The 12,097-nt window shown below is 46.2% G+C and overlaps 3 protein-coding genes and 2 non-coding genes across 5 annotated transcripts; 3 read left to right on the plus strand and 2 right to left on the minus strand.

The window, feature by feature from the left end:
• Positions 1–1,909: 1,909 nt before the first annotated feature.
• On the plus strand, positions 1,910–2,326 carry LOC103048797 (histone H2B 7-like). The gene has a single exon (XM_007441101.3). It carries the CDS (start codon positions 1,928–1,930, stop codon positions 2,306–2,308), a length of 381 nt encoding a protein of 126 aa, XP_007441163.2. The 5' UTR covers positions 1,910–1,927; the 3' UTR covers positions 2,309–2,326.
• Positions 2,327–3,960: 1,634 nt separating this feature from the next.
• Positions 3,961–4,325, plus strand: LOC103049036 (histone H4). Its single transcript, XM_007441102.4, has one exon. It carries the CDS (start codon positions 3,969–3,971, stop codon positions 4,278–4,280), a length of 312 nt encoding a protein of 103 aa, XP_007441164.1. The 5' UTR covers positions 3,961–3,968; the 3' UTR covers positions 4,281–4,325.
• Positions 4,326–4,665: 340 nt separating this feature from the next.
• Positions 4,666–4,737, plus strand: TRNAA-UGC (transfer RNA alanine (anticodon UGC)). The gene has a single exon. It is a non-coding gene; the product is annotated as a tRNA-Ala (tRNA).
• A 3,516-nt stretch (positions 4,738–8,253) lies between these two features.
• On the minus strand, positions 8,254–8,707 carry LOC107326479 (histone H3). Its single transcript, XM_088142197.1, has one exon. The coding sequence runs from the start codon at positions 8,666–8,668 to the stop codon at positions 8,258–8,260; it is 411 nt and encodes a 136-aa protein (XP_087998323.1). The 5' UTR covers positions 8,669–8,707; the 3' UTR covers positions 8,254–8,257.
• A 1,110-nt stretch (positions 8,708–9,817) lies between these two features.
• On the minus strand, positions 9,818–9,889 carry TRNAD-GUC (transfer RNA aspartic acid (anticodon GUC)). The gene has a single exon. It is a non-coding gene; the product is annotated as a tRNA-Asp (tRNA).
• Positions 9,890–12,097: the final 2,208 nt, after the last annotated feature.

Raw genomic sequence — 12,097 nt, forward strand, 5'->3', positions numbered from 1 at the left:
GACAATACAATTAAAATGTAGCTGTGTGTGTGAGGGGAAACAGACGTGTATTTCAAGCATTTTCCTGTTCAGAGAGCTAATATGCCAAACACCTCTGACCTCTGAAATGTGGCTTACACTGCTTTCTTCTCCTACAACTAGATAAAGTATGTGGTCTCTCCTTGTGACAAGGGGTGGACCACAGACCATAAAAACCTGACGCAAGGTTTGGTGAGGCTCTTAGTAGCTGAAGAATCAGACTTGATAAGACATTGGATCCTCTTTCTCCTCTGTAAGTTTTGACAGAGTTTGCCTTCTATGTGCTTTGGGAATAGGTGCACATGGAAGGGAATTGGTTCTCCATTGTAAGGACAGCCCATCCAACATTAGAAAATTCCTTGCGGATAATCTTGTCTTTACAGGAGACTTCTCCAGGTTGCCCTTCACCTCTGATTCTGGGAGTGGATCCTCCATCCAGAGAGGTGGACAAAGGGGATCGTCTGCTCATTACCTGCTCAGCTTTAACCAGATGAACAATAAGAAAAAGGTTTTGGTTCTGCAAGAATTGAGTTGAGATCAGCAGAGGGGAATCTTTGCAGAGCTCTAAAGAACCTCCATGACCAATCCAGTCACACTGGAGAATTTACTTGCAGGTATGAGGAAAAAGTCAATGACCACCTCGTTCTGGAGACAGAAGATGAATGTCACAGATGAGTCCTTTTGGGGAGGATAGTTTCATTCAAGGCACTGCTTGTCGAATTTTATGAGAAGAATAAACTTGGATGGGAGACCACCAGGAGACCCCAGGGCTGGAGGATAGATTAGGAAAGGCAAAACATCCTAAAGAAGGCAATGGCAAATTACTACCATACTGTTGCATTAAAAAATCATGGCTATATCTGTGATGTCACTAGGAGTTCATCTTGAAGACTTTACTATTTTTTGAAGACAGTTCTCTTTCCATAATCTCCCCATAGGGCAGGAAATGGATGGCCTTCCACAACTCCCAGCATTTCCACTCAATGTGGACATCCTTGTTTCTAGCCATTCTGAGTGATAATTATCATATTTCATTCTATGTTTCCTAATGTTAGTTATTTGGGACATCAAAGCACACTCCCACAATTTGGTTAGCTATTCTTCCAAAGAAAGAATCAAACATGTGTTCCAGTAGACGGCATATAGGAATCTATTAACATATATAAAGGCAATTCAGTATACTTTGAAGAAAAATGTGTGGTTTGATGAAGTTTAATAATGTATCAGATTGCAGCTTTCAAAACTCGGTCCATTCTTCTATTAACCATTTTCCAGAGTCATCGGGCTGTAATTTAAATCAATCCTATTGGTTTTCCAGCTGACTAAATGAAGACTCCCGGATTTAATGACTGGCTAGTTGTGCAGTTTAACCTTCCTCAGGCAGCTGCCCCAGACCTATAACTATTATTTATATATATATCTCTATCTCTCTATCAAACACTGTAACTCTCATTGATATATATATACACACACACAAGGTGGCACCCAATTTTCCAAACTGCAGTATTTCAGTTAGACTAGAAAGCCGGTCTGTTGCCTTTATTTGTTTTTAAAGCCAGAACAGTTCCTTTTGCTCGTCTGCATCGTATTTAGCAATTCGGCTTGCAAACAGCAATCCAGCCATTCGGCACGAAAATAGACCAATGAGAGCGAACTCTCAATCGAACCAATGAGAAAGCAACTCCGGAGAGCGTTCAAACCAGCCGCGTCCAGCTATCCAATAGCAAGCGAACGCTTCGAACGCTCTGATTCGCGTTCAACTTTCCCGCCCAAACTGTACGGACCAATAGCAACCTGAGGTTTGGAGCCCTTCATCAGCATACGGCTTCTATAAAAAGGACCGGGAGAGTGAGGCTCGCCAGTTTTCTACCTGCTGAGATAACAGGCGAAAAAAAGAGAGAGCGCGAGAATGCCTGAGCCCGCGAAGTCCGCTCCCGTGCCCAAGAAGGGCTCGAAGAAGGCCATCACCAAGACGCAGAAGAAGGGCGACAAGAAGCGCAAGAAGAGCCGCAAGGAGAGCTACTCCATCTACGTCTACAAGGTGCTGAAGCAGGTGCACCCCGACACCGGCATCTCCTCCAAGGCCATGAGCATCATGAACTCCTTCGTCAACGACATCTTCGAGCGCATCGCGGCCGAGGCCTCCCGCCTGGCGCACTACAACAAGCGCTCCACCATCACCTCCCGCGAGATCCAGACGGCCGTGCGCCTGCTGCTGCCCGGCGAGCTGGCCAAGCACGCCGTCTCGGAGGGCACCAAGGCCGTCACCAAGTACACCAGCTCCAAGTAGACGGGAGGGGAGACTGCCGATCACCCAAAAGGCTCTTTTAAGAGCCGCTCACGTTTTCCTTGAAAAGCCTTAAGTCACTCTAGGAATGTTTCACAATTGTGTGAAAAAAGTGGTAATTCAGTGCGTAGCCATTGGAGGACTCCTAATTTGTTAAAGGAAACTATTAGAGTAGTTAAGTTTATAAACCAGCACAGTGGGGTGCGTTTCATTGTATGCCTGTATTTCTCCAAACAAGTTAATTACCCTGATTCTTCACTCTAATCCATATAGGGGATTCTAGATTGATCTTTCTAGGGCTCCATTTCCAAAGCACCCTACATGAAGTTGGCAAGCTGGGAATTCACCAATGCTTGCAGAACACCGAATCCACTTAAAGCTTAGTGTAATTTAAAAGATCCCAGTTTATGGTGTAATTGCAGCTGTTCTATTGCAAGAGGAGTTGTGATGTCAGTCAAATCTACAGTTAACTTTTTTTTTCTTCACCCCATAATAAGCCTCTGTTCTTCCAACGTGCAAGTATGCAAATGTTTCCTTTAGCTCTGACCTACCCACGGCTGGAAGCTGTACTTCCCTCTCATGGTTTGGCCTGGGCAATTTGAGAATGCATCCTCTAAGATTATACAATTGGATATTCCTAGTGAAGATTTTCTCTAATTTGGCTCAAAGGTTTTTTTTTTTGAAAACAGATTTGGCTGTTTTGTTTGTTTTAGGATCTGCAAGGGATTTCCTGAAACTTGTGTTATCACCTTGAAGAGCCTAATACAACAAAGTTTCAAGTTAGTATGCACGTATGCCTCTGAATATATTGGGGCTTGCTTCTGAATCAGCATTTCTAGGATGCTGTGAAATTTCTTTTGTGCTGAGATTATAACTGTTTAGGACATCCACACCAAGCTAGCTTCCCCCCCCCCCAACCAAATTCTTGGTAATTATAGCTTTGTTGAACAACTATCCTCTACTTGAAAGTCATGCAGTGGGGTAACATATAGTTTCACTGTGGTTGCCTCAGCCTAAGCAAAACTGTTGTGTATGAGTGTTGTGTAAATGCAGACAAGGAACTGCTCACTTTTTTGTGATGTTCTGTCACAATGAATGAGCTTGAAGAGCTAAACAAACCGGATTTATTTTAGAACATGGATAGGAGACCACTAGGAAATGCCAGGGTTACAGGCTAGATTGGAAAAACATCTCAGAAATTAGTGGCAAACTGCTTTCACATTGGCCAAGAAGGTACTTAGGAGCTGAGCCAGGGAATATTTCCCTCCTTGTTCCATTATGACATTTTCAGTGATATTAATAAAGGCACTGAAGTAATGCAAATTGTGAATGTTTCCTATTTGTGCATTAACTGTGCTGCTGTCGTTTGATTTTAGCTCAACTTCCTACACAACTAGCCATGGTTTATAAACCACAGCTTGACATACATTTAGAACAAATAACCCTAATTTTTCGGAGCTCTATGTTGATTAGAAACACTGAGGTCTCTAGTCACGCCCTTCACTTTTTAAAGCATTTCGACTGTTGTGACGAGATTTTATGGGGAACAAAAAAAAGCGCGAAAAGCTGCCGGTTTAGTTTTCCCTCTGGTCCGAAAGGGAGGTATATTAACTGACTCGTCTTTTAAGTTAAACATAGCGGCTGTTTTGTGCTGATCTGAAGGATGTCGGGGCGAGGCAAAGGCGGGAAGGGCTTGGGGAAAGGAGGCGCCAAGAGGCACAGGAAGGTCCTCCGGGATAACATCCAGGGCATCACGAAGCCCGCCATTCGCCGACTGGCTCGGCGCGGGGGCGTCAAGCGCATTTCGGGGCTCATCTACGAGGAAACGCGAGGCGTCTTGAAGGTCTTCCTGGAAAACGTGATCCGGGACGCCGTGACTTACACGGAGCACGCGAAGAGGAAGACGGTCACGGCCATGGACGTGGTCTATGCCCTGAAGCGCCAAGGCAGGACTCTGTACGGGTTCGGCGGCTAACGTGGAGACAGGATGGATGAGAGGATAAACTGAACTGGCACCGAAAAGGCCCTTTTAAGGGCCGCTCCCATTTTCCGGAAAAGAGCTGTGTCTGTTGCAAGTGCAGGCTTTGGAGTGAGGAGGGGTTGCGCTAAACGCCGTTTTCCTTCCCCGCGTGAGTTAGGAAGTTTCCCCGCGAATTAGCAAAGGGGGCTACCAAAGGGAGCCAATGAAGCTAGAAACCCAATGAAGTGTCCGTTTTTGCTTTTACTGCCTCCCGTGATGGTTCATCAGTGCGTACCTCGGGCGACAAATTCGGGTATTTAATACTTCGTGGTGTTTCTACATTTCTTTTCTCGGGAATGGGCGCCTTTTCTACATCTATTCGGAGAGCTTGCAGCGGGGAGGGGATGTAGCTCAGTGGTAGAGCGCATGCTTTGCATGTATGAGGCCCCGGGTTCGATCCCCGGCATCTCCAGTCGTTTTGGTTTTCTCCGCGCGAGAGCCCGAGGCTGGGAAAAAAGGCGAAACCTTCTAGATAACCTGGACAATTAAGACAAGCCTACCCGCCCTCGTTGGCTAAGCTAAAGAAGGGCTCGGGGGCTTCCATTTTACTTCCCAGTTTATTCCTCTCAGCACGGGGGTTTCCTGGTACTTTGCGGACAGGACCCTTTTTCTTTCTGTTCTGGAAAGTTCACTTCCTGCTCCGCTCTCAACAATTAGGAGAAAGACGTGGAAATTCTCTACTTCAGGGTTCCTCAACCTGAGCGACTCTACTTAGATCAGTGATTGCAAGAAATACGAACCCGAAGTCAATTAGGCTTCCATCCTATTCTCAAGAGCGGGAAATGGTTTTACGATCTTGGAGGGTGGCTTCGGAGGTGTCTCCTCTTTCACAGGCACCCTCACCCGGGGGACCTGCAGAACATTTCCTCAGCAGTCGATGATCCTTTTTCTGTGTGTGCTTTCATTAATTCTTGGATAAAATAGGTGATTGTATCTTTCCACACAGTGGGACAGTATCAGTATTTGAACTCAGGTACACTGATGGAAGTCAGCTTGATAATTAGCAATGGAAACTACCCACCTCGCAGGGCTGTTGTGGAGAAAATAGGAGGGAGCGTGAGTCTGCTGCCTTCACTTGTGCAAAATAAAAGGCCAGATATAACCCTAATAATAAATAAATAAATACTGAGGGCTTTTGTACTTCCCCACGCTGCAAGATTCCCTTTACAGTGTGGCTGGCAGCGATCGTGAAAGTGGTCAGATAGGGCAGGGTGGTGGCTGTAACTGTGCAAACTCCTGCCCCTTTCTACCTACCTGCAAGGCACGTGAAAAGGCGCAGGGCTTTGGCTGCAGATGCAGCCAGCCACCATCTTGATCTTTGATCCAACCCCTGGCACAATCTTCCAGGGCCTGAGGGTGGTCTTCCCCTGCGTTCCTTGTCTGCTTCTCAAGAAAAGGCTGATCCAGGTTTAGCAGACTTAAGCAGAGACCCCAGGCTTCTGCAGCAGATGAACCCCCGAGAATCTCGTTGACTTGCTTCTCAAGAGCATCAGCTGGACCCTTGAAATGCCCCTCCCTCTCGTCTTTGGAGGTGCTCTGTTGGAATTAAAAGTGTTAGAATTATTTCCTACTGGTTCCTTTCTGAGCCGGGATCGAAGAGACAACAGGCAGTTGCATGAGGGCAAACCCCACACCCTTCTAGCACTGAAGATGTTACCCAGCCAGGTAATGAAACGTTTTCAAGAAAAGAACCAAGCTCAGAGAACCCCAAGGGCTCCACAGTTCAACCCAGAGCTCCACATATTTGCTTCTATTGGTAAGTTCTTTATTCTTCACCCAAAAGCCAAAGCAATGACAGCAAGCTGTTAGGTGGGGGGCCGCACTTGACCCCCTCCTCTTGGCACAATATATACATTTCATTCAGCTCCTCCTTTAGAATACCACCCCTTACTCAGTCGCCCATTTCCTACCTCAGTATCATTCTTCTTTCCTTCCCAGGCCCCTTGACCGTTAACCAAACATCTTTTCCCTAGGAAAAACTATCCTACAGGGACAGCTTCTCATCTATCAAGATTAATGAAAAAGGTCTCCAAGCTCACAAATTTGAAAAAGGAAACAGGATTCAGAAATCCTTAATGAAAGTCTAAATGTTTCAATACTAAATATAAGCGTATATATATATATATGTGTGTGTCAATACTAAATATGAAATATATGTGTATGTAATTATATAAAATCTTCTATCAGCTCCATCAAGTACAAAAGAATCTCTTAATTGTGAAGCTCCTCAAGTGACCGAAGACCCAGATGAGCCCATCTGCTTTCATGCATTTCTGTGACATTTCTCTGCCAAGGGGACAAACTTGGTTTTCCCTGTTCCCAGTTCTCCAGGCCAAGGCTCTGCAGGACACCAAACCCTGAACACCTTCATGCTCTTGTTCTGTTGCCTTGAAATTCAAGCACCTCTAGTTAACGTGGAGCTGAAGGAACCTATCCCTGAATTTGAGTGAGAAACACCCTTACCTTTACAAAAAGGCTTTTTCACCCCTACCCAACAATATCTATCACAAGTATTTCAGGTAAAGTGAAAAGTGTTTATTAAGGGGGTCAAGTATTTTTACGGGACATAGAAACAAACAATACATACCTTTGGTATATGTGATATGTCAGAAAGCAACTAATCAAACAAAAGACATTAACATGTGAGAATTGAACAATAGAAAGCAGTGATTTCATATAACATTCCACAAGTGGCAAATTTATGGGTTATGTCACTCCCTTTCTCAGCTGGGTTTGTATCTTTAAAACTTGCAGGTGTATTCAAGGACTTTTCAGAATACACTCTCTATTGTTCAGTTGCTGAAAAGGCAAGTTCTCAAATATACCAAAAGAAACGGCCTTGGTCCAGAAGAAACACATGCTTTCCTAAAAGAGACCTAGACTGCCATGTTAAAAATGCTAATATCACCTTTTTAAAATGCTAATAATGAAGCTTAAAATCCCAGCTAACAGTTCCTGCAAATGAATCCTGTTTCTTCTTTTTTCCTGCTGGGTTCCACCCTCATCCTACCCCAGTGCTTTTGGGAAGTCAGATCTCCAAGGCAGGGAGCGGCAGGTGGGGGCCTGCCTGACCCCAGGGGAAAGGGTGTTCAACAGGGTAGGGGCAGCCACAGAGAAGGCACACTGCCTAGGTCCTGCTAGATGACAACATTTAAGGAAAGGGACCTGCAGCGCACTCATTTATCAATTCAGTCACCAATGAAGTACATAAGAATCAAGCTGAAGGAAATTCCACAAAAAAATTGGGCAAAGAAAAGCGTGACTGAAACAGCACTTTTAAGTATGAGATCATAAGACATAAATTCTCTTTCCCTTTGAGAGTATTCTATTTCTCAAAAAAAAAATATCTTGGCGCATATTTCAGGCATTCAACTAGTGACTGCACTTTTCTATTAGCCCTATCGTTTGTTGATTTCAAATTGGCAACGTTTATTGGATACCCATTTAAACTCCCAATAACAGCACGACTCTCCAGCACAACCAATAGGGACGCTACTTTCTTAGCCAATAGGAACCCAATATTTCAAAAACCGTCGCGCGGCTCATTCTTCCCACAGCCAATAGTCAAATAAACGTCCGAAGACTTCTATCTGCATAAATTTAAGCCTACGAAACTCTCGCGTTATTACTGCGATATCTGGACTGGTACTACAGGCGGTAAAGATGCCTGAGCCCGCAAATTGAGCCCGGTGCCCAAGAAGGGGTCGAAGGCCGGCACCAAAACGCGAAAGGGCGGCAAGTCCAAGAGGCTCTTTTAAGAGCCAATTTCTTTTGAAAGTGCTTTGTAACTCGGGAGCAGCTTCCCATTTTTATGTGGTGGAGAAAGCATGCATCATGTGACTTGCAGTTAGTTTCATGTAGGTTCCAGCACTTTTTGAGAATATTTGATGGCTCTTAAAAGAGCCTTTTTTTTCAAGAAAGGAGCCTGCTTATTAAGCTCTCTCCCCGCGGATGCGGCGCGCCAGCTGGATGTCCTTGGGCATGATGGTGACGCGCTTGGCGTGGATGGCGCACAGGTTGGTGTCCTCGAAGAGCCCCACCAGGTACGCCTCGCTCGCCTCCTGCAGCGCCATCACGGCCGAGCTCTGGAAGCGCAGGTCGGTCTTGAAGTCCTGCGCGATCTCGCGCACCAGCCGCTGGAAGGGCAGCTTGCGGATCAGCAGCTCCGTCGACTTCTGGTAGCGGCGGATCTCCCGCAGGGCGACAGTCCCGGGCCGGTAGCGGTGGGGCTTCTTCACGCCCCCGGTGGCCGGCGCGCTCTTCCTGGCCGCCTTCGTGGCCAGCTGCTTGCGGGGCGCCTTCCCGCCGGTGGACTTGCGAGCAGTCTGCTTGGTACGAGCCATCACGACTTGAAGCTGGAGGAGCAACCACAGGCTCTCCCGCAGCACAACAGCAACTAAAAAGAAGCCGCCACTGGCGCGCAATTTATACACTGCTTCCTCTTCTTTGATTGGGTGTTGTGCTTAGCCAATCACTTGCTGAAATTAAATCTTCCGCGCCCTGCAGGGATTGGACGTGATTTGCAGACGCGCGACCTCATAAGCCCGCCTCCCCCAGCGTACGTTTTTCCGCGATGGATGAGGAGTGTGGAGCGACCAAGTCTTCTAGTTAATCGCCCAATTACAATATTCCGTGTTGGGGCGCGCTTGGCTCGTGCCCCCATTTGTTTAATCCAATCAGAGGAAGGCCGTAGGGCTGCCTTCGGCCCTACCTGGAAAAGAAGGGCCATAAGTGGGATGTTTATATGCACGTAAATTTAATAAATAACTAACTAAAACGTTGACGCGATGCAGTTTCGCACACGCACAGAGCTAAACAATCCTGGGTTTCTAGGAAAAGAAAAGGTGGCTGCGGGGTGAGGCGCCGCCACGGGACTCCAATCGTTTCGGACCTTCGGGTTTGAACCCCCGCCAGCTCTTTTCTCGGCGGGGCTCTGAGACCACCACGGCAGGAAATACGCTACAAGAAAAAATCCTCAAGGATGAGAAGCGGTCTTGGTCTCCAGCCACTGAGTCTGCTTCCACAGCTCGGATGTCCTGATGGGGGCTCGCGTTGTTGGAATCGGCCGGGGGCGTCATTGATTCTGCCCCCCCCCACATCGTCTTGAATTATCTAGTCATTTTATGCATATAGTCTTTACATAGTCTTATTTTTTTTAGGTAATTTAATAGGGATATTTATTTTTTCCTGTTTTTAATGCTTGATTTTAATTGCGAGCCGCCCGGAGTCACCCCCGGGGGGAGATGGGCGGCATATAAGTAAATAACATCCCTGGAGAAAGGCAACGGCGAACCAGCAGCGGAGCTGCAATCCTGGGAGGCTCGTATTCCACGACGTCATCAGGGTCCTTACGCCCGGCTTGGGCTCTTCGTAGCGCGGGGCAGCCCTTCTATTCTATTCCTTTTCTTCATCCTCATCCAGCCTCCGAGTTCCTTGCGCTGAATTAAGCCTTCCAAAGAGCGCGGACTCTGTTTTAAAAAGATCCGCGCTTTCTCCCCGTCGGGGAATCGAACCCCGGTCTCCCGCGTGACAGGCGGGGATACTTACCACTATACTAACGAGGAGGCCGCTGGCAACGCTCCTTCGCCTGCCCTCTTTCAGGACACGGGAAGAGCGGCGACCGAGCCTCTCAAAAACTCTTTTAAGCCTCCGAGAGCCGTTTTCTTAGCCACAAGCACGGAAGCCGTTTTCCGCCGCCTTCTCGCGGGGTATCTTTTGATTTCCCAATCCAGCCTCCAGCCCTGCGTTTCCCAGCCGAGCGCTGGCTTCCCTTAATCGTTTGGCTCTGACTTCCAGCTAAGGCACCATTCGCTGCCCTGCATGGGGCGAAAGGCAATCTCCAGTCCAGAGTCGGGCTCTCTGCCTGGCCAAAAGGCCATGAGAACGGCCCTAGTGCCTTGGCTGGTCCCCTTGCACGCATTGCTTGACATTGGATTTTAGGCTTTTTTTTTTAAAGGCTGAATCGGTTTATCGTTTTTGAGGGCACACCATCAGGTTAAGAATAATTGTCAGGATTGCAATCTGTCTAGCTGGAAATAAGTCCTTAAATTAGAGCAGTGTTTCTCACCCTTGGCATCTTTAAGATATGTGGACTTCAACTCCCAGAATTCCCCACCTGGGGAATTCTGGGAGTTGGAGTCCACATATCTTAAAGTTGCCAAGGGTGAGAAACACTGAATTAGAGTAAAATCAATTGGAAAGTAAAAAAGGAGAAGGAGAATCATCCCCTTACAAGGCTACAGGTGTATTGTTGCCAACTAAGTCACCAGGAGTTAAATCCAACTTTTAAGCCATCGTGAAACTCTGGAGTGCTTGCTTTCTCAGGGAAAAGGCACTGGGGGGAAACGATTCGGGTAACGTTTTTAATCATGTAAAGTATTTGTAGCAATTAGGCTTCTGGAATCTATAAGCAGCCACCTGAAGAGCTTGCTAGAAAAAAATTGGGCTGTAAAATACATGGAAAATAATGAAGATTGATGGAGGAGAAAAGTTTATATCTTCATTCTTTTCAAATTGAGGCAGTGAGGGAAGATGAAAGCTGACTATTTTTTCCCTACTTCCACAGCCTGATGCAGTTATATCCTTCCACTATGGGCTTTGGAGTGCTATTATTCTCCTTGGAGCCACAGTTATTGTTACTTTGATCTCTGTTCCTCTCCACGCCTTTGGCTATGGGACTTGGGAACTGTGTTGTTCATTTGTTAAATTTATATCCCAGCTTTCTTCCAGGAGCTCAGGGCAGCCCTCTCCCTATAAAATATTATTATTTGATTACAATATTTTGGCTACATTCACCCCTTCTAGCTTCCTAACAAAACCCTGAGGGAAAATGATTGACCTCAGCTCTCATATTAAGCCTCCGGACTAAGTGGACTTTTGAAATGTTGTTCATCCAAGATTCTCCCACAACCTCTAATCAGTTTATCATTCTGCCCTTACTCTGGTAACATTAGCTGAATCCTTTGAACTTTGAAGCTGCCCCTATACTTTTATGAGCCACGCACATTCTCCTCATCCAATGAGAATTATGAGATGCTGTGATGTCATAGCACGTCATAACGGAGGGCAAATTTTTCATGGCTGTTGTTGTTGTTCAGTCATTAAGTCGTGTCCGACTCTTCATGACCCCATGAACCATATTGCGCCAGGCCTTCCTGTCCTTCACTGCCTCCCTGAGTTTGCTCAGTTTCATGCTCATTGCTTCAGAGATGTGATCTAACCATCTCATCCTCTGCCGTCCTCTTCTCCTTTTGCCTTCAATCTTTCCCAGCATCAGGGTCTTCTCCAAAGAGATCTCTCTTCGCATTAGGTGACCAAAATATCTGAGCTTGAGCTTCATTATCGATCCTTCCAATGAGCAATCAGGGTTGATTTCCTTTAAGATTGACTGGTTTGACCTCCTAGCAGTCCAGGGGACGCTGAAGAGTCTTCTCCAGCACCGCAGTTCAAAGGCATCAGTTCTTCGGCGCTCAGCCTTCTTTATGGTCCAGCTCTCACAGCCATACATTACTACTGGATTTTCATGGCTACCAAGCAACAAATATTAGAGGTTCTTGATGTATCTTTCTCCCTAAAGGACATGAGAAAAACTGACAATATTAATTACTACCTCATTCTTTCAGCCTACAGTACAATTGCCATTTTGACATTGGCTTTGAACCACAGAGTTCATAGCTAAGACACCTATTCTAATTTTCAGATTTTTTTTGCTTTTTCCCAACTTTTTTAAAAACACATTTAAGACACATTGGTTAGTCCTAACCAAGTTATTG

This window comes from Python bivittatus, unplaced genomic scaffold (genome assembly GCF_059951505.1).
Source record: "Python bivittatus isolate LINGU-HERP-01145 unplaced genomic scaffold, Pbiv_v1 ctg000370_np1212, whole genome shotgun sequence".
NCBI classification, from domain to species: domain Eukaryota; kingdom Metazoa; phylum Chordata; class Lepidosauria; order Squamata; family Pythonidae; genus Python; species Python bivittatus.

Bases quoted from the DNA above. Each gene is read 5' to 3' on its own strand.
- LOC103048797 (XM_007441101.3), top strand. From the start codon at position 1,928: ATGCCTGAGCCCGCGAAGTCCGCTCCCGTGCCCAAGAAGGGCTCGAAG.
- LOC103049036 (XM_007441102.4), top strand. From the start codon at position 3,969: ATGTCGGGGCGAGGCAAAGGCGGGAAGGGCTTGGGGAAAGGAGGCGCC.
- LOC107326479 (XM_088142197.1), bottom strand. From the start codon at position 8,668: ATGGCTCGTACCAAGCAGACTGCTCGCAAGTCCACCGGCGGGAAGGCG.